The sequence below is a fragment of the Arachis stenosperma genome, chromosome 8 (genome assembly GCF_014773155.1).
Source record: "Arachis stenosperma cultivar V10309 chromosome 8, arast.V10309.gnm1.PFL2, whole genome shotgun sequence".
Lineage (NCBI taxonomy): Eukaryota > Viridiplantae > Streptophyta > Magnoliopsida > Fabales > Fabaceae > Arachis > Arachis stenosperma.
In genome coordinates this window covers 7149914-7170557 of record NC_080384.1, presented here as the reverse complement: position 1 = coordinate 7170557, position 20644 = coordinate 7149914, and the positions used below count along the sequence as shown (strand labels likewise).

General features: G+C 36.3%; 1 protein-coding gene across 1 annotated transcript; it reads left to right on the top strand.

Moving 5' to 3' along the window:
• The first annotated feature begins 9700 nt into the window (after positions 1 to 9700).
• LOC130943938 (wall-associated receptor kinase-like 14) lies at positions 9701 to 15983 on the top strand. The gene is made up of 3 exons (XM_057872034.1): positions 9701 to 10638; positions 14267 to 14344; positions 14441 to 15983. Exons 1-3 carry the CDS (start codon positions 9891 to 9893, stop codon positions 15727 to 15729), a joined length of 2115 nt encoding a protein of 704 aa, XP_057728017.1. The 5' UTR covers positions 9701 to 9890; the 3' UTR covers positions 15730 to 15983.
• The last annotated feature ends 4661 nt before the right edge of the window (positions 15984 to 20644 follow it).

The following is a 20644-nucleotide window of genomic DNA, read 5'->3' as shown; positions in this document are numbered from 1 at the left end:
AGGAGAGTAGTCATGAACAACCAGATGCAAGCATTCGTTTTCATCGAACAAGAAGATTGGTTTATGCTCCTTGGGGTTATGTTTCAGCTGACGCTTGGATCGGATATAGTGAGATAGCCTGATCTTGCAACTCGGTGCTACTGCATCTGCTCATAATCCTTCTGATTGGCTTCCTACATTGTTTGACTAGTGACTGAGGGTTAGGTGACTGGAGTATTGCTCAGATCTAGTCTGTTGAGGATTCTTCCGATTGTCTCTTTTCCTCATTCCAGAAGAATTTGTCAATGGAAGCTTGCTGCAATGACGGATCTCTGCTCTGGGGTAACATGCAGTGGCTGTGGCCATTGATATTGTCGCGCATGATATTGCAGTGGTAGGTAATGAGTTTGGTACCGGTTTGAAGCTTCAGCTACAGAGTGAGGAAGGAAACCTCTTCCAATGCCGGGTCGGGTAAAGGTTTGAGGATCTGGTTTGGGAATTTGGTTGTTTTGGTTTGGACCTGTCTGTTGGCCTGGACCTTGCCCAAAAAAAATAAAATTTAAAATAGACGAAAAGAAGGGATTTTTTAATTATTTTATTTATGAAAATTGGTATTTTGTAGAGTTATTACTTATTATCGATTTACATTACCTTACTTATCTCGTTTATAGTGTGTAAACGAGTTGATTAGAGCGTATTTCGTTTACACTGAGTTTATTTTGTTTACAGTATAAACGAGATATGTCCATAATCAATGCTGTCCTATATAAGCAACTTGTTTGCAATGTGAAAAGTGTCATTTTATTCACTTTTACATTTCTTTTCTCCTTTTTGGACCTTTTTCTTAATATTACTGACACGCATAGATGTCTAACATAATGATGTCTAACATAATGATATCAATCGTTTGAATGCGACATGGCACATCATTGAAGTGATCAACTTTTAGATTAGTATTGTTATTTTTCTCTTTTAAATAAATATGCATAAAGTTATGGTACTTTTATGGATTTAATATTGCTATATATATTACTAGAATAGATGTTACGTTAGTGCATTATTTAGGTTAATTGGCAATTTAGCTTTTATTTGGTGGTGGAATATATTGTTAGTAACTTACTTTTATGGATATTAGTTAGATTATCTTTAAAAAACTTGTTAAATGTTTGAATTAGAAAATTATTTTTTCTGCAAATATTTATGAATTTATTTAATTTAATTAGGAAGAATAATAAATTTTAAGATGTAAAATAATTGTTTATTATATTTTTTATTTCTTATTTTTATTTCAAATTTTATACTTTTAATTTTGATTTTAAATATCTCATGTATTAAATTAAATTTTTATTGAAATATTTTTTATTTTAATAGAGGCCTTACTTGTTACTTTCTAGGCGAGTTAGCCACACCCTTGCACCATCAAACGCCATTCTTCCATACTTGAGGTAGGCCGGGTTTGCCGACATGTGGCAACTCAAGGACTTTGTCTTTGACAACAGCTTGATTGCTGTTTTTGTGGAGCACTTCCACACTCTCTACCTGCCTTGGAGGGAATGCACCATCACCTTGCACGACATTGTATACCACCTTGGGTTACGCACCAATAAAGAGCTAGTGGGTGGCTATTTGTAGGACTTTCAGGAAAATGGATCCTCTCTATTTTTTTGAACACTTGAGAGAATAAAGTGTGATTTTTCATCTTTAATTCTATAAGTGGGACCAAAATTAAATAGGAGAGAGAGCAATGAATGGTGAGATTGAACATTGGATACCATCCAGTTTTTTTCCTATTAGAGAGGATCCACTCCCGACTTTCAGATATGGTACCAGCACCCCACTTGAAAATGGGTAAAAGAGCTCCTAGGTGCTAGGCCTCTGCACTTTTAGCAACCGGGGGAGCAGAGGAATGAGCTGTTTTTCATCAGTCTGACGTGACTGAGGCAGAGGGTGCAGCGTGTACCATCTAGCTCAGATCCTACCACCCTTCGACAATACATAAGGTGTTATATTCTGTTATTAATCGGGAGTTTCCTAAAGACAGATAAGTCAAATAATCTGGTGTTACATTATATTGCACGTATCTTGTTTACACTATAAACGAGATAAGACACAAGAAGGTAGATGTGTATATTTCATTTATAGTGTAAACGAGATATGTTTCGACAAATTTTCAGCAGCTATAAAAGGATGTGCAACTCTTTGTATTCTCCACCAACATTTCACTTCTTCTTCTCTTCTGTTTTTCTTCCAAAAAATAAGTCAAAATGTCTAGTAGTAGTGGATATGTGATTGTAAGTGTGTATTCCAATTGCCATATGAAAAAAAGTGATACTGGCATGATATTTGAGTGCAAGAATCTCATTTTGTTGCGTACCTAGCAAATAAGTTTTTTGTCAGAGCTGAAAAGTCTGATATTGGGTAGCATTAGTAGTAGCGGGAGAAAAAAGATCGGAAGAATAGGGTATCGGTTGCTAGCACAGATAGAAAATAGAATTTTTTGGTTTCATCTGTTTTGGCTCCTGATAAAGAGATAATTTGATGGTATAGAATTTCTCAAAATTAATTCTCGTTGCAAGTATAGTTCTAAACCAACAAACAATCCTCCTCGATCAAAAATTTTGGTTGTCACAAGTATAAACCCCAATAAAAATTAACCGAAGTATTTAAACCTCAGGTCGTCTCACAAGAAATTGCAATGAAGTGCTCAATTATTGGCTATGAAGATGCAAAGGGATTTGATTTGGTAATTAGCAAGAAAATAAATGACAAGAAAGTAAAATAACAAGAACTAATAAAATAAGGAAAAAGAACTCTTGGCTAAGACATGGGAAATTGAGATCACCATCCTTGTCAACAAACCATATATTGACAATTATGAGGGACCAACCCATTAAGTCTACTTCCAAAAGCTTTAAGTACGTTTAATGTCTACTCCTAAGCTTGAAGTATGTCAAATAGGCTTGATCAACATCACCCATAAGTCCTAACCTATCTACCAATTAGCTTAGTAGCGGGTTAGCGTCAATGAGTATCAAATTGACCACATAGGGTTCTCAAATCACCAATTCATTGAGACCCAATGACAAAAACTAGAGGAAACATTCTATCAAACACCTAGTGTGCAATAAAAGTAAACATCATAAAATGCTAGAATTAGTGAAACACATGACTACCATAAGCAAGAAATCAACAATAGCAATTAAGATGAACATAAAAAGGATATAGAAACATAAAATTGCATTAGAAGAAATCAAGATCCAACAATGGTTCATCAACATAAAAGAGAGAAAAATAAGAAATTAACAAGGAAAACTAAGAAGATTGAAACAATAAAACACTAAAATATAAAGAGAATTGAAATCAAAACAAGAATTGAAAGATAAATTTGAGAGAGATTAACCTAACTTTACCTTAATTTCTATCCTAAATCTAGAGAGAGATAGTCTCTAGAATTCTACCCTAAAACATGATAAAAACTCTAATTATGACTACTTGGTTCATTCCCCTTCAATCCTTAGGTTCAATAGCATCAGAAATGGGTTGGATTGGACCCAAAATGCTTCAGAAATCGCTGGCCATGATTTGCCTTAGGTGAGTCACGCTGATCCACCCACGTGTGCGCGTGGAGGACGCGTACGCATCCCTAAACGCCAGGAAACTATGACAAATTTTATATCATTTTGAAGCTCCGAATGTTATCTTTCCAACGCAACTGGAACCGCTAATTTGAACCTCTTTAGCTCAAGTTATGATTGATTGAGTACGAAGAGGTCAGGCTTGACAGCTTTGCGATTCCTTCATTTCTTCATTAGTTCTCCCACTTTACATGCTTTTCTTCATTCCTTCAACCCAATCTTTGCCTTCTAATCCTGAAATCACTTAACAAATATATCAAAGCATCGAATGGAATTAAAGTGAATTAAATTTAACTATTTTAAGGCCTAAAAAGCATGTTTTTACACTTAAGCACAAATTAAGAGAGAATTACAAAACTATGCTATTTCATTGAATAAATATGAGAAAATTTGATAAAATCCCCTAAATTACGCACAAGATAAACTACAAAATTGGGGGTTTATCAGATCCATGGAGATGAGCATGTGCGCCTCATGTTTGACATCCATAGGAGAATCATGGTGGAACAAGTGATGAAACTTTCTGTAGAGGTAGGCGATGTCGATGGCGGTGGATTTAGCCAGTTCGATTTTGCGCAGGACGACCCTCCTCTCGCACCACCACTGCTACACTTTACTAGTCCAGTGGATGACATGGACGTTGATGGTGAGGATTCCGACGAGGAGTACGTTGTGGATAGCAATGACAGTAGTTCTTCTGAAGATGATGATGAAGAAAAGTTTGTACCAGAGACACCGGTCGAGTTATCAGTTCGGTATTTTCTGCCCTCCCCGCACCAAATTCTGACCTTATCAGTTGTACCTAGTCACTATCATACATTGGATCTGGACGTGATGTATGAGAAAACTCCATTTTTCAACACGGGTGAAGATGATTACAATGTAGACGGTGGTGTGGAGTTTCGGGTTGGCCACAAGTTCAAAAGCAGATATGCAGTAATGCAAGGTGTGAAGAATTGCAATATTTGTAGAACTGCTGAGTACCAAGTTGTGGAGTCAGATCGATCAAAGTACCATGTGCATTGCTAGCAATATGCAGCAGGATGCCCTTGGAGTCTCATTGTTTTCCTCTGACAGAATCTCAGATATTGATGAGTTCAAGTTTAACTGTGGTATATTTTTTCATTTATAATTGTTATATTTTGATTAAATGCCAACCATGTATGTGTTATTTTGTTGGGGAGGTGCGTAAGGTTGGAGGAGCGCACATGTGTTTAGCACCCATCAAGTCCCAAGACTATAGATAGTTAGATAGCAGCCTCATGTATCGTGTCATTCTGTCATTGATACAATCCAGCCCATCCATCAGCATCCATGTTCTACAAGGTGTAGTTAGGTAAAGCTATCACTTCAAACCCTCGTACAGAAAGGTCTGGATGGCGATGCAAAAGGATATTGTACAGATATATGGTGAGTGGAAAGAGTCATACAATAAGGTGTTGAGATTGCTGGAAGCACTGCAGAGTTATTATTCCGGAACGATATGTGAGTTCAGGGCTGTACCATACTATGATGGGCACCTTATGGTGCATGACTGTAACATGTTTGATAAAGTATTTTGGGTCTTCCTTGCTTATGTGGAGGCTTTCAAGCATTGCAATCCATTTGTCTCTGTCGATGGTACGCTGTATGGTAAATATGGTGGTATTTTGCTTATTGCAGTGGCACAAGACGGTCACGGTAATATCCTTCATGTAGGCTTTGCAATTGTTGAGTCTGAGACCACGGAGTCCTGGTCTTTCTTCCTTACCAATCTAAGATGACATGTGGCCCCACATGATGGCCTGTTAATTATTTCTGATAGATCCCAGGCTATCAAGGTTGCACTAAGAGGTGATGATAATGGTTGATAGCCTCATAGAGCGTTCATGCTTATTGTGTCAGGCACATAGCGGCGAACTTTATGTCTTGTTTCAAGTTTGCCGAGGGAAAGCAATATCTCATAAATGCTACTTATAGTCCAAGCAAGGCTAGGTACGAGTGGTACATGGATGCCTTGAGAGGTTTGTCATGAGAGATGGTAGACTAGGCTGGTGGGTTCAACAAAGAAATCTGGCTACAACATTGCGATGGCGATTACCGATTTGGGCACATGACAACGAACCTCTCCGAATGCATGAATGTAGTACTTAAGGGTACACGTTATTTACCAATTTTAGCCATTGTGCGATGCACCTATGAGAGGCTGCAGTAGTTGTTTGTCAGGAAAGGAAGGGAGGCACAAGTACAACTGAGGGCGGGGAGTCAATTTTTCCAATGGCTGAATGTTGCTATTGAGAAGTTAAGAGAGGGGATCTCGAAGATGCGCATTACTCACTACGATAAACAAGCTTCAGTGTTTGTGGTTGAGGAGTTAGAGCCTTTCGAGGGTTGGTCGCAAAGTTTGTTCCGTGTTCGGTTGATGGCGGACGTGTGACTGTGGCCTTTTCCAGTCACTCCATTTTCTATGTCGTCATGTGCTTGCCGCCTGTACCACCGCAAGTGTCAAATGGGGTCCTTACGTGCATCTAGTGTATAGGTAGGAGGTTGTGTTCAAGGTGTATGAGGTGAAGTTCTCACTTATACCAGACAAAATGCTTTAGCCGGAGTGGTATGGAACACAGCTGCGTCCTAATCCATCCATACGCAGGAAGGCTACTGGAAGACATCCACCAGGTTTCGTAATGAGATGGATGAGGGTGAGCGTCAAGAGAAGAGGTGTGGTCTATCCAGGCAAATCGGGTATACCCAGAAATGCTATCCGAACCAACCTACAAACGAAGCTTAGTTTAGTATCGCATCTTTGTTCGTCTTTATTAAGTAAAAATATTTACTTAATAAATTAACTTAAATAAAAATTTTTATTTAATTACTTAATAACTAAATTAATAAAAATGTAATTAATAAATTAATTTAAATAAAAATATTGACTTAAATAAATAATAACTAAATTAATAAACATGTAGTTAATTATATCTAAATTACTAAATATCTAGTTAATAAATTAACTTAACTAAAAATATTTACTTAAATGATTAATAACTTAATCACCCAATATTTACCTAACAACTTACTTTAAATAAAAACAAAATGAATAACATTTAATTTAAGAATTTAACTTAACTAATACCTAAAATCATACCTATCAACTCTTCTTAACAATATATTTATCCACCAAACATGTGTTATATACTAGAACTATAAAAGTATTCTAAGTATGACTACACATGCATACTCTAACATAAACAGGAAGAAAACAACACTAACCTCAAAGTCAGTTGCCCCTGCAATGTGTTGTGTCACATTCAGTCAGTTGATGTCTAGATCATGTGCATCTACGCGCGCCATGATCGCCGAGTAAGTTGATAATATCATTGTAAGAGGGTAGAAATTGGAGAAAAGTTAAAGAAATAGACGAAAAATTTATCCAAATGGCGCCGTAAACAAATTGTATATATAGGCCGTGTTTAGTCTTGTAGACTAAATTAGATTGTACGTATCTCGTTTACACTAAACGAGATACGACCATTACACACCACGTGTACAAACATGATTAAGTCATGTTGTTTTGTGCCTTATCTCATTTACACTATAAACGAGATGTGTGCAATTTTATTTCGTTTTTACTATAAACAAAATAAGAAATATGATGAATTTTGGTAAAATTGCTACATATTGTATATTTTGGTAACTAAAATATTTATTTTATTTATTTTAAAAATTCTCCCTTCTTCCATCTTCTTATACCTCTCTCCCCTTCTTTATTTCTTTATATCCTTTTCACTCTATATATAATTTATAATTTATATTTTATATTACTAATTTGACAAACAAAAATATGTCAAAAAATATTCTTTCATTACAATTAAAATAAAATCTCTTCCATCCAAAATTAACAAACTCCCTTTCTCCTCTTTTTTCTTCTTTATCTTTTTTTCTCTCTCATTCTCTATCTCTCTACTTTTCTGTTCTACAAAATATAAATTTAATAAAATAATATAATTTAAATAAATTTATAAATTATAAGAAATATATTAAATTTATAATTAAATATAAATAAAAAATAATTTCATGATACCGTTCACACAAAAAATATAGTTATTATTATTATTATTATTATTATTATTATTATTATTATTATTTGAATACTTGTTTTATTTGTTTATTTAGGTTTAAATTTTTACTACTTATCTTTCTAATGTATATTTTTACTTCTCTTTTCTCAAATATTTATTACATATAATTTAGAGAGAATACTAATGTTGTAATTAATAATTAGAATTAAGATTTAATTGTTTCAGAAAAATTAATTTTAAGTTAATTTTATAACTATCAATATAATTTTTTATGCTAATATCTCATTATACTTTTATATATAGAGAGCGAAAAAATATTATTTTTAAATAACAAGCATGAAAATTAATTACTTTTATTTTTGCAACAGACTTAATATCTAATCAAATATAAAAGTATACACATTAAATTCTTTCAAGTTTTAGATAATGAATGTTAGAATTAATTATTAGTAAAAAATTAAACTCTTTCATATAAAAATAATAATTCAAAAGCTTATTATTTGATTTTTTTATCTAAGGATCGGAGACCCTGATCTTCTTAGTCAACGAAAACTTTCATTTTCTGTGACCTTTTTGTAGAAGTATTTTGATTCTATACATTTTTTATGCCATAATTTATAATGTCAGAATAAAAACAGCGTAATTTAAAAAATTTATATTCCCGTAATAAAAATAAAAACTCTATTAAGAAATAAGTAATTAAATTCTACCTCTATATTTTGTCACAGTGCAAACCTACTTGAAGATTAATGAAAAGGTCCTGAACATGAGAACATGTGTTTTATTTTATAGAAGAAGTTCCTCAACCTGTGTTGGATGTCATTCTTCTTAAGATGAGGATTGGCTAGAATTGTACGGAAATTATGGAGGGTCAGAGTCCACACAATGTCTTGGTGCTGGATATCGGATTATTTATAATTGAGTAAGAAGGAAGTCAAGCATGGCGGCCAGAAAATTTTCCATTGAAAACAAATACTATATAGAGTTAATTGAATTTTAATTAGTTATGTTCTAGCTAAATTAAAAACACACGGGTAGTTCCCTTTTATTGCTCTGCCTATTAGGTACAGTAACATTAATTGACAATCCATGTTGATACGGACAAATCATAAAGGCATTGCCGCAACGAGTATGTATGCTAGTTTCTTGTTCTTGTCCGTTGAAAATTAGTACCGTTTATCTTCTTCACATATGGGTTAGTAACATAAGTGGCCAAGATAAGCTGTGCCTGTGATTCACGTTCACTTTCATCGGTTATCTAGTTGTATTGATTCACGTTCACTTTCATCAGCTATCTAATTATTGTATTAAAATATATATTAACGCTTACAATAAGGAAAATAGCTTTTGATATGGAAAAGGAAAAGGATTTTTGTACTAGCATTATGAACTATCGGATTTGTCCTATATCCATAATTTTTGAGAGAGAGAAATTTCGTTCCTTAATTGCTTTGATTTTTCAAAGTGGCAGGGTGTTTCATCTAGCTACTGTTCTGCCGTGTGCCGTGTTCTATACTTTACTGTTTCTGTATTTTTCATTTAATGTTATTTATATATCCCTTTCACATGGTAAAGGAGAATTGCTTCCCCTAAATCAACAATTAACCATGCAGTGATGCACATAAGGCTACAAGGGTCTTACTGCAGCGAATAAAAAAGGGTTAAAAAGGCTTCAATAACGATCTTAAATCATAGCGGTCAGCGTCTCAAATGTGAACATACAGAACATCCGTGAGCAAGCTTTCATGCGTTGATTAACACCCTCCAATATTATTCAAATGAGCGATCATCCAGAACGGTTTATTAATATTATATTTTTAATTTTTTATGTCATTCCTTTTCCTTTCATGTTTTGTCTTTGTTAGATGTCATTAGAATTAAACTATTCACCTGATGGTGTGAAAAGACGACAAAAGATAGAGATAGATTCATAGGCGTCCAAAAGAAAGCAAGAAAAAATAAATAAAAATAGAAAATAAAACAATGGATCATATATGTTTATTTTTTTTATTACTCCAACAAAAAAAAATATACAATCACAATTCTGATACTAATCAACAACTACCACGAAAGTCTTAGCCCAATATTCTCATCCTTCAAACTCATACTACGATCAAGCTGTCTCTTTTCTCTCCTTTCCTTTCTTCCTCCTTTATCCTTCACCTAAATGAGAAATCCCTTTTCTTAGATAAATAATAATCTCTGCCTTGTTGCCACTGCCATGATCATCATCAGAAAGCAGACAATTTTGATCCTTCTAGTGTTATGCTTTCTCTTCCGCTCTCTAAGCACGGCACAAGTGAACTACCGAACGTGCAACCAAACATGCGGTTCATCCAAACCTTACCCTTACCCTTTCGGATTCTCCTCCGACTGCGGAATCCGCCTCAATTGTACCACCGACGGCGGAATCTTGATCGGTAAATTCCCAGTCCAAGAAGTAACAACGGACAGCATAATCGTCGGCATCAAAGCACAGTGCAATCGCCCATTTTATACATTCCACGAACTCTTCAGCCACAAGTACGCTCCCACATCGGGGAACGTGATCTTCGTGCAGAACTGCTCCAAAACGGCGTCGTCTTGCACCGTTCCGGAGGCTATGGTGCGGGAATACTTTGACTACTCTGAGGATTGCAGAGAGGGAAGTAGCTTGAGCTGCTACTTCGAAAACAACAGCACCAACAAGTTCTTGAATAAGAGCATCTTGGATGGGTACGGCTGTGGCAACTTTATGTCTTCCATCTGTTCGGAAAATTTGAGGAACAATTCCGGTGCTCCGGTGTCGTTGGAGGTAGCCACAATTCAGCTTGGTTGGTGGCTTCAGGGAGCTTGCCAGTGTTCTAGTGATGCTAATTGTACCGAAATTGAGTCCCCCGTTGATCGGAAACCCGGCTTTCGGTGTACCTGCAAGGAAGGCTTTGTCGGCGATGGCTTTCTTGCCGGAACAGGCTGTACGAGAATCAGAGGTTAGTTCTTGCCTTTGTTCTTATTATTTTCTAAAATATTATAATTAGTTAACTTTTAGTTAGATTAATTTAATTTCTATGCCCCAAATTTTTAGATACATTGTTAATGGTGAAAAACTTTCCTTTGTCTTTGTTATTTTATTTTTTAAATGGCGATTAGGAACAGGCTGAATATATTTTTAAGGAAAAGTATGAGAAGCCAATAGAATATTTATACAATGCGTACATTGGAGGTTTATGAAATATTAAAGATATAATCATTTGTTTTACCTTTTTCTATCAGCTGAAGTTTTTAGGATGAGTGGTATCATAATACATAGTATTAGAGCGCTAGATCCAAAAGGTCAAGAATTCGATCCTTGGTGAACCCCAAAATCGTACTCGGATGGTTATTCTAGATAGTATGGAGGATGTTCATTTTGTAATTCAATAGGTCATTGTACACATTATACAAATAGTCTATTGTCTCCCTAGCGGGATCCTATTTTTAATTACGTAATATTTGGTGGTTAGTTGAGTCAGTTGGTTGTCAAGTGTTGGAACGAGGATTAAGACATGAGAACTGGTTCTAAATTGGGGAGCTACCTCAGCGCATCGTTAATTGGTCGGCAGATGGAGCCACCTACAAAAATGCTCTAATGTTTAAGTTAGTATCCATATGTTGAAACAGCTATATTAGAATAATGATAACGTATTTGGAGAGAAGAATAGGTCTCTCTCCCTTATCCTTATTCGTTCGGATAGGTCTTCTTTTCTCTAAGGTCCAGTCTTTTCAAAACTTCTTTCAATTGTTAACTGTCAAGATCTTCGAGCTAAGAGAACGAGTCACGTGGAGGGCGTCTGTCCGTTACGGATGTGAGTATGTGCCGCTTGGTGGACTCCGTTGTTGGGTTGGCTAGAACAGTGCCCCCAATGCGTCAAGGCGTGAGGTTCACGGTTAGCGCATTCACCTGCTCGCGTTCCTGTAAAAATAGTTTCTACCCAACGCAGGTTTGTCGGCATGGGTCCAAGCTTCTAGTGGCTTCTTCGAGCGTGGGAATTGCCCTCAACACCTGTTTGGCTGTTTCGAAAGCGTCACTTCGATTATCGTATTTAGAGCATTAAATACACTTGAATGTCACTTGAAAGCGCACAAAAAAATCAATTCTGCCCTGACCTTTCACGCTTCTTTTTCTACGGTTATAGTTACCACTTTTGTTTTATATTTTTTCTATTCTTCCGATCCCCTCTTTCTATAACTACCCATTTTTTATTTTCTTTAGATGTGTTTGGATGAAAGGAAAATAAGAAGGAAAGAAATAGTATAAAAAGACAATTTTATCCTTATATTATAAAATATATTGAAAAAAGTAAAGGAGTAATATTGGAAGTAGAGAGAGATAAATAGTTTTTTCTTCATTTTCTCTCCATTGTTGGAGGAAAAGAAAATTGGTGGGTCCCACCAATATTTTTCCATTCATTTTCCTTCCTCTCCCATTTCTCTCCTCAACCAAACAAAAAAAAATAACTATTTTCTTTCCAATTTTTTTCCTTTCCTTTTCTTTCCTCCCATTTTCACCTCAAACAAACACACTAAGGATTTCGTGCTACTGCCGTGAGGGACTTGCCATTTCTAACTTCCAGCACCTTTCTGTGTCGTAATTACTGGTGGTAAATAGCAATTTTATTTATTTTCCACCATTGCTGCTTTGCATTTTTTTACTGCTGTCATTTTCAAATCTGACATTTGTTAGATAGTTTTTAGAAAGAGTGTTGTAGGTGTCGTTTTTGCGGTTTAGGTTAGGATGATTTAGTGTAAAATAACTTAGTTTTAACTTAAAATCTTTCTTTAACTTGGTGTGATAATAAAAAAAAATAATAATTAAAAAATAATAAAAATATGATTATAAAAATTTAATAATAATAATAAATAAAATATATTAATTTAATATTTTAAAATATAATATTTTTATTCATATTTTACATATTAAATATAATTTTATATTTTTATATTCATGTTTCAGTCTTATAATTTTTTAAATAAACCCGGACTATGCGATTAATAGATCCCGTCCTTTTCTGCATTCTCCCACACATGTCACATTTTTTCTTGTAAGATCCCTCGGGATGACATGATTTAGTTGGAGACTTTTCTTTATGTCATAGCAGTTCACAGGAAATAATTCACCATGTTGAAAATGACTTGTTTTATATTGAGTTGCCACTAGCCAGCTTAACCTCTTGGGTATTATAAATAATAAAATAAACAAATAAATGATCATTTTCCTAGCTACTTCCTTTGATCCACTCTCTTAGTTTGGATACATGCCAATGCCATTCATGATTACAACTAGTACAAATAGACGGTGCGAACCAATAGTTTAGGGTACATATCTTACACGTGATATATTAAATATTTGATAATTATATGCAAATCCTAAACATAACGAGATGTTTTGCCAGTAAATAATTATAGATTATAGATTTGCAGCACTATCAAAATAAAAATCTGAGTCATAATTTTGAAAGATGAGCTGGATAGTGTTAAATAATTGAGAGTGGCCTCAAGCGTAAAAGGATGGTGCAAGTAGGACCGCGTAGCAGCCAGCAAAGAGACGAGAGAAATAATTGGTGGAGCCCAAAACGTAACTGCCACTTAATTTATTGGGGCAACCCATAATCACGGGGAATTTAAGTCAACAAGACTAATCAATTAGCCCAGTGGTCAAATGTTCTTTCCATAAAATTTGGTCCAAAAAGGAAACTTTACTTTTTTTTCCTCTCATGTTAAGACATGGATACCAAACGCTATATAATATGGGACACGTTAATACACGAATTTTAAAATTTTATGACATAGATATATGTATTTATATAAAATATAAAGTATTTTTTATATAAATTGTAATAATATTTTAATATTTTATTAATATTAAAATATAAATTATTTTTTAATTATTTTATTGTTTTATTTTAATTATAGTAAATATTTAAAATAGTTTTTATTTTAATAAATAATAATATACTTAAATTTATTTTAAAAATATATGTTAAAAATAAAACTAGACATATTTAATAGGTGATGGTATTTAGGTGTGTTCAGTATATGTGAAGAAGAAATTTTTATTTTTTTTATTAAGATCTGATTGGACATAACAGACACGTGTATCGGATAAGTGTCGGTGAATGTCGTATTCAAAATATATGGCAACTCAGCGAAGTGAACGTTTTTTATTCGTAGGTTTTTTCTTTTTTCTTGTCATACTAGTAGTAGTTGTTGTAATCTAGAAGAGTACGTTCCTCGCAAGAAATGGAAGCTTCGCCTAACTAAATGTATAACTTTTAACTATTAGATGCACTAATTAATTATCTAATTATGAACGCACTGCTAAAGTAATTAAACCAAACAACAAAACTGCTGAAGCGATTAGAGGATAAACCCTTGAATCTCTGTAAGTAATTCGTACAACCACAGACGCCAATCAAGGAATCCGAATTGAAACATGATCTATCGCCACTAGCTACTACTAATTAATATTATAAACTAAGTTGCTATTAGCTCAACTTTATGTTATGTCATTTTTTTATATAGTTCTGGCCTTCTGGGTTAGTAATTGTATTTTATGATGATGGGATCGTAAATATGCAGCCTCTTCAGCATGCAACGCAGCCAAGTACATGTCTGGCAGATGTGGAGGAACAGTGAGATTTGTCATCTTGATTGCAGGTGCCTTATATTTAGCTAGGAAATGACATACAATAAAACCATACACATTGAATTATAACATACAAAATTGATATATGAGATTACTTTGGTTGACAGGATTTGCTGTAGGAATTTCAGTGATGATAAGTGCGGTTTCAGTATTTTGTTGTTTGTTTAAAAAGCGCAGCAAATTGAGAGTCACAAAGAGCACAAAAAGGCGGTTCACGGAAGCAACCGTCAACTACAGCGTCCCTATCTATCCCTACAAAGACATAGAGAGAGCCACCAACAGTTTCTCTGAGAAACAACGCCTGGGAACCGGTGCATACGGTACAGTTTACGCGGGAAAACTTCACAACAACGATGAATTGGTTGCCATCAAGAGAATAAAACAGAGGGACGCCAACGACAGCATCGAGCAAGTAATGAACGAGATCAAGCTCCTCTCTTCAGTCAGTCACACTAACTTAGTGCGATTGTTGGGTTGCTGCATAGAACACGGAGAACAGATCCTGGTCTATGAGTTCATGCCGAACGGAACATTGAGTCAGCATCTTCAAAAAGAACGAGGAGACGGTCTTTCATGGCCGATTCGATTAAGAATTGCCACCGAAACAGCACAAGCCATTGCACATCTTCACTCTGCCATGAATCCCCCAATCTACCATAGAGATATCAAATCCAGCAACATACTCTTGGATTCCAATTTCGGTTCAAAGGTAGCTGATTTCGGTCTCTCTAGACTTGGAATGACTGAAATATCCCACATTTCAACGGCGCCACAGGGGACCCCTGGCTATGTTGATCCGCAGTACCATCAAGACTTTCATCTTTCTGACAAGAGTGATGTTTACAGCTTCGGCGTTGTTCTTGTTGAGATCATAACTGGACTCAAGGTGGTTGACTTTACCCGCCCTCATAATGAAGTGAACCTGGCCTCCCTTGCAACTGATAGGATCGGGAACGGGCTCTTGGACGAGATCATAGACCCCTTTCTTGTGCCTCAAGCAAGAAGTGATCCTTGGACACTTTCCTCAATACACAAGGTTGCTGAGTTGGCATTTAGATGCCTTGCGTTCCATAGAGATATGAGGCCTTCAATGACAGAAGTGGCAAGCGAGTTAGAACAACTCACTCTTACTACGTGGCCTAGTTTTGGTGACAATCATAATTGTGTAGCTTCTACAGAGTTATCCTCTTCTTCTTCCTCCTCCTCCTCCTCTAATGAGAGTGAGAAACCACTTAGCAGTAGAACCAAGGTCGGGCTACTAACTGGGCCCAAGTTAAGGTCGTTGTTGGATAGGACCAAAAGTAGCTCACCGGTTTCGGTGCAAGATAGAGAAGTATGGTTGAGTGAACAAAGCTCTCCCTCGTCAAATAGTTTCCCTAGCAAGTCATTTGATTGAGATATATTAAGGAAAAGTCCAACTTTTGTGTTTTTTGGCCACCACTTAACCATTAAAACAAAAGTGAGTGATCTTCCACAATTAGATGTAATCTCACACCATTAAAAACATTATTGATGGCCAATTGATGGTTACAAAACACTAAAATTGCTGGCCCTCTAGCATTCCTCATATATTAAATGAAAACTACTTTGATAAAGACATTAAATATGTCTTTTTTTAAAGATATTTACATATGTCATGATATTATTGGTCATCTTTATTAAATCGGTTAATAATTTATTTTTTAATAAACCAGAATAAAACCAGTTTATTATAACAACAATAATAAACCTAATTGTCTACACTATAATTATTAGATCCGATTGATCCAATTGATTTATACAATTTGAACCGAATCATGTTTAAATTTTTTGATATAAAGACAAATATATCCCTAATTTTTGTTTTGCAGACATTTAAATCCCTATAAATATAAAAATACAATTAAGTCCCTAAATAAAACCTAACCTTAGCCCCTTATCCTTGTCCAAGCCCAAGCCCAAGTCCAAGCTCAACCTCTCAATAATCTCTCAAGCTAACCCGAAAAAGAAACAAACCTAGTCCTATCGTCTCATTCCTCTCCCTTTCTCACTGAAGCTTGAACTCCTCATCTCTTTGCTCACTGGCTTCGCCGCTTCGCAATCGCAAGCTCTCCCTCTCTCGTCCCCAGCCTCGCACCCAAGGTCCTCATCACTTCCGTGTCTTCAGTCGTCATTGTCTTGCATTCAGCCACGCTCGCACGCCTTCCCTGAACTCGTCGTCGCCGGCATCAGAAGTAGCCGCTGGCGTCAGAAATAGCCAGTCTCGAGACTGATCCTGCAAAGCCTGATCTCCTTCAAATGCATGAGTGGCATTTCAGATCTGGGCTTGATCGCTACATCTGGATAATTGGAATTATTTATGCTTACTTTATTCCAAATGTAATCTCATATGCTGGTTTATTTGATGATATCCAGCTATTTTAAATTTGGAATAATGTACTGTCTCAGGTTATAACATAACTTCATATACCAAATGAAAAAAAAAATATCATAATTTAAGCTTAGGACTGGAAAAAAAGAAATGCAGAACATGTTATAACTTTAACCTATTTTAACATGTTTGGTATCATTAAAGACAAGTTTCACAGTTAATTGTATGATTGATTAAAAATCGGAGAATATAAACCTTTATATTGAGAATACTGTTTAGGCCCACAAACGATTCATGTACACAATGTACAAATTACTCAATCTGATATAATCTGAGAAACATCATGTATAACTACCTAATTTGATCACTACCGACCTCTGACATAAGAGTGAAAATGGTGCCATCCAATTCAATTATAGGGAGGGACTTCACAGGAATGTTGTTGGACCTTCAAGAAGAAAATGCTGTTTCCATGGCTTGTAAGATCAATGCAGTATTAAATTTAAAATTCCTGAAGCTCCTGCCAGGCCCTATATCAAGATTTTGAAATTCATTTTCAGACTTTGTGAGCTGGCTATCCATGAATGATGAGCTACTCCCTGTAGAACTGTGCTTTGCTTTCCACACGCAAATTCCTTAACTAATGTAAAAGGCTTGTCAGCAATCATCTAAGCAACTCACTTTTCAATTCTTAACAAAATCCCAAATTAAATACAATGCAGTGCAACGAATTAAACCATGTGTGTAACCAACTTACCTTTAAGTGGCAAATCAGGCCTTGGAGCCAAAGGAGGTGGATGTGTCCATGATTTCAAGGATCTGCATAAAAGACACCAGTTTTCATAAATTTCAACAACTCCTGGGACAATGACCAAAACTATCAAAAATCACGTGCCGCTGTACTCACGCCAAAAAAGGGGACACTATATAAAGCTTGGGGCCAGTGATTCCACGACATATCACTTCATCACTTGCAGGTTGAAGGTCATCAAGCCGGTGCCACATATAGATTCATATAAATAGAAGAACAACAGTACTCAAATACGAAACAACAACAACAACAAAGCCTTGTCCCACTAAGTGGGGTCGGCTACATGAAATCATGAATCAAGCGACGCCATTGTGCTCTGTCATGTATCATGTCTACAGAGAGACCGTTTACATGTAGATCTCGTTTGACCACCTCATGGATAGTTTTCTTAGGTCTTCCTCTGCCTTTCGCCCTTTGTCCATCTTTCATCTCATCCACCCTCCTGACTGGATGTTCTATCGGTCTTCTTCTCACATGTCCAAACCACCTGAGACGCGATTCAACCATCTTTTCCACAATGGGTGCTACTCCAACTCTCTCCCTTATATCTTCATTCCTTATTTTATCCAATCGTGTATGACCACTCATCCATCTCAACATCTTCATCTCTGCCACACTCAGCTTATGTTCGTGCTCCCCTTTAGCCGCCCAACACTCCGTACCATACAGCATAGCCGGTCTTATAGCGGTGCGATAGAATTTACCTTTAAGTTTTAAAGGCACTTTTTTGTCGCATATAAAACCAGATGCACTCCGCCATTTTGACCAACCTGCTTGGATCCTATGATTTACATCCTGTTCAATCTCTCCATTATCCTGTATGATGCACCCAAGATACTTAAAACTTTTAACTTTTTCTAGGATGTTTTCTCCAATCTTCACCTCTATATTTGGGTTTTCCCTTCTCAGACTGAACTTACATTCCATATATTCCGTCTTGCTACGGCTTATGCGCAGACTATACACTTCTAAAGCTTCTCTCCATAACTCCAACTTCTTATTTAGGTCTTCCCTTGACTCTCCCATAAGGACGATATCATCGGCAAAAAGCATGCACCATGGCACAGGCTCTTGGATGTGCTCTATGAGTACTTCTAGGACTAATGTGAAAAGGTATGGACTTAAGGATGATCCCTTGTGTAATCCTATACCAATAGGGAATTCTTCCGTCACACCACCTTGAGTCTTCACACTAGTTGTGGCCCCATCATACATGTCTTTAATTGCCCGAATATATGCGATCCTTACTCTCCTCTTTTCTAAAACCTTCCATAAGACCTCCCTTGGTACCCTATCATACACTTTTTCCAAATCAATAAACACCATATGTAGGTCCCTTTTACTACTACGATACCTCTCCATCATCCTTCTTAATAGGTATATCGCTTCAGTGGTAGATCTTCCTGGCATAAATCCAAATTGATTCTCTGTTACTTGTGTCTCTTTTCTCAACCTCCGTTCTATCACCCTTTTCCATAACTTCATAGTATGACTCATAAACTTAATCCCTCTATAGTTTTCGCAACTTTGTATATCTCCTTTATTCTTGTAGATAGGTACCAAGGTGCTCTTTCTCCACTCATCAGGCATCTTCTTTGACCTTAAAATCTCATTAAAAAGCTTGGTTAACCAGTTGATGCCTTTTTCTCCAAGACCTTTCCAAACCTCAATCGGGATATTATCAGGTCCTACTGTCCTGCCATTTTTCATCTGCTTTAAAGCCTCTTTTATCTCGAAGTCTCGAATCCTTCGATAGTAGTCAAAGTTTTGATCTTCTTCCCTTGTGCATAATCGACCAAGACTCGGAAGAGTCTTCTGTCCCTCATTAAATAACTCGTAGAAGTAACTCTTCCACCTTTCATTAATCTTCTCCTCTTGAGCCAACACCTCTCCATCCTTATCCTTTATGCACTTAACCTGATCCAAATCTCTCGTTCTTCTTTCCCGACTCTTTGCGATTATATATATACCTTTTTCTCCTTCTTTCGCGCCCAAAGACTGGTAGAGACCCTCATATGCTCTTGTTTTTGCTTCATTTACAGCCACTTTTGTCTCTTTCTTAGCCGCCTTATATTTTTTCCAATTATCTGCATTGCGGCATAAAGACCACTCTTTAAAGCATTCTCCTTTTTGGTTTGTGGGGTAAATGCAGTATCATGTTTCACACCAGCAATAATGTAAAATTAGCTATGCTAGACTCATCGGCTAGAGATGCAAAATTAGCTAATGAATAGGTCTTTCTCTTTGTGCCAAACCCCTCTTCATACTTCATACCCAACAACCTTTGACTCTGTTTGTGTGCATAACAAACACAAATGCATTCATCATAGATATATCTCAAAAACCCCATGCATAGATTCCTTTACATCATTGTTAGTTATTCGCGCCACTAGTTCTTATTTCAAAGTCCATTTTAATTTCAGTTGCCAATTTTTTGCATAACCCCTTTAATTCTGTTTGATCCCAATTATACAATTATTAACAAAATAGCAAAAATTATCAATTTTGGCTTCAATCATTGATAAAGTTCATGTTTTTATGAATACCCATGTGCCCATATTAGTGATCTTCCCTCAATGTGATTATTTTCAGCAACAAAGAGAATAATTAATTGATATTTTCAGCCAAAAAATCAAAGATAGCAACAAAACAGAAAAGGGAAGAACAGAAAAATTTGTTGGAACTCACCAAATTGGGACCAGGTTGTGCGAAGGAAGCCGAGGAGTTGCTGAAGGCGAGGAGGAAGTTCGGGGACCTGCTGCTTCTGTCTCCGACAACGACGGGCGCAACGAAGGCGCGAGACTGACTGTGAGGCGGTGACAAGACATGGAGCGACAACGACGTCCAGTCCCGGGAGCTGCTGCTACTGCCACCAGCGACGACGAGGGCAGGAAAGGCGCACGAGGCCGGAGACCGTAGGAGATCGACGACGAGTTTGTCAGAGACAGTGAGAGAGACCGATGCCGATAGAGGGAGAGGACTTGAGTTCGCGTCAATGAGGCAGAGAGGCAGAGTGAGAGATGAGAGAGCTGCAGTGACAGTAATGTTGAGGGAAGAGAAGAGGCTGTGAAACGACATAGTTTCATATATCTAAGGAAAAAAAAAAGAGATTCGGACTGGTTTATATAAGTCGGATGGGTCGAACCAAAT

Coding starts and splice junctions, on each gene's coding strand:
- LOC130943938 (XM_057872034.1), top strand. CDS start 9,891: ATGATCATCATCAGAAAGCAGACAATTTTGATCCTTCTAGTGTTATGC. Junction 10,639..14,266: donor AGGCTGTACGAGAATCAGAG/GTTAGTTCTTGC, acceptor GTAAATATGCAG/CCTCTTCAGCATGCAACGCA. Junction 14,345..14,440: donor ATTTGTCATCTTGATTGCAG/GTGCCTTATATT, acceptor TTTGGTTGACAG/GATTTGCTGTAGGAATTTCA.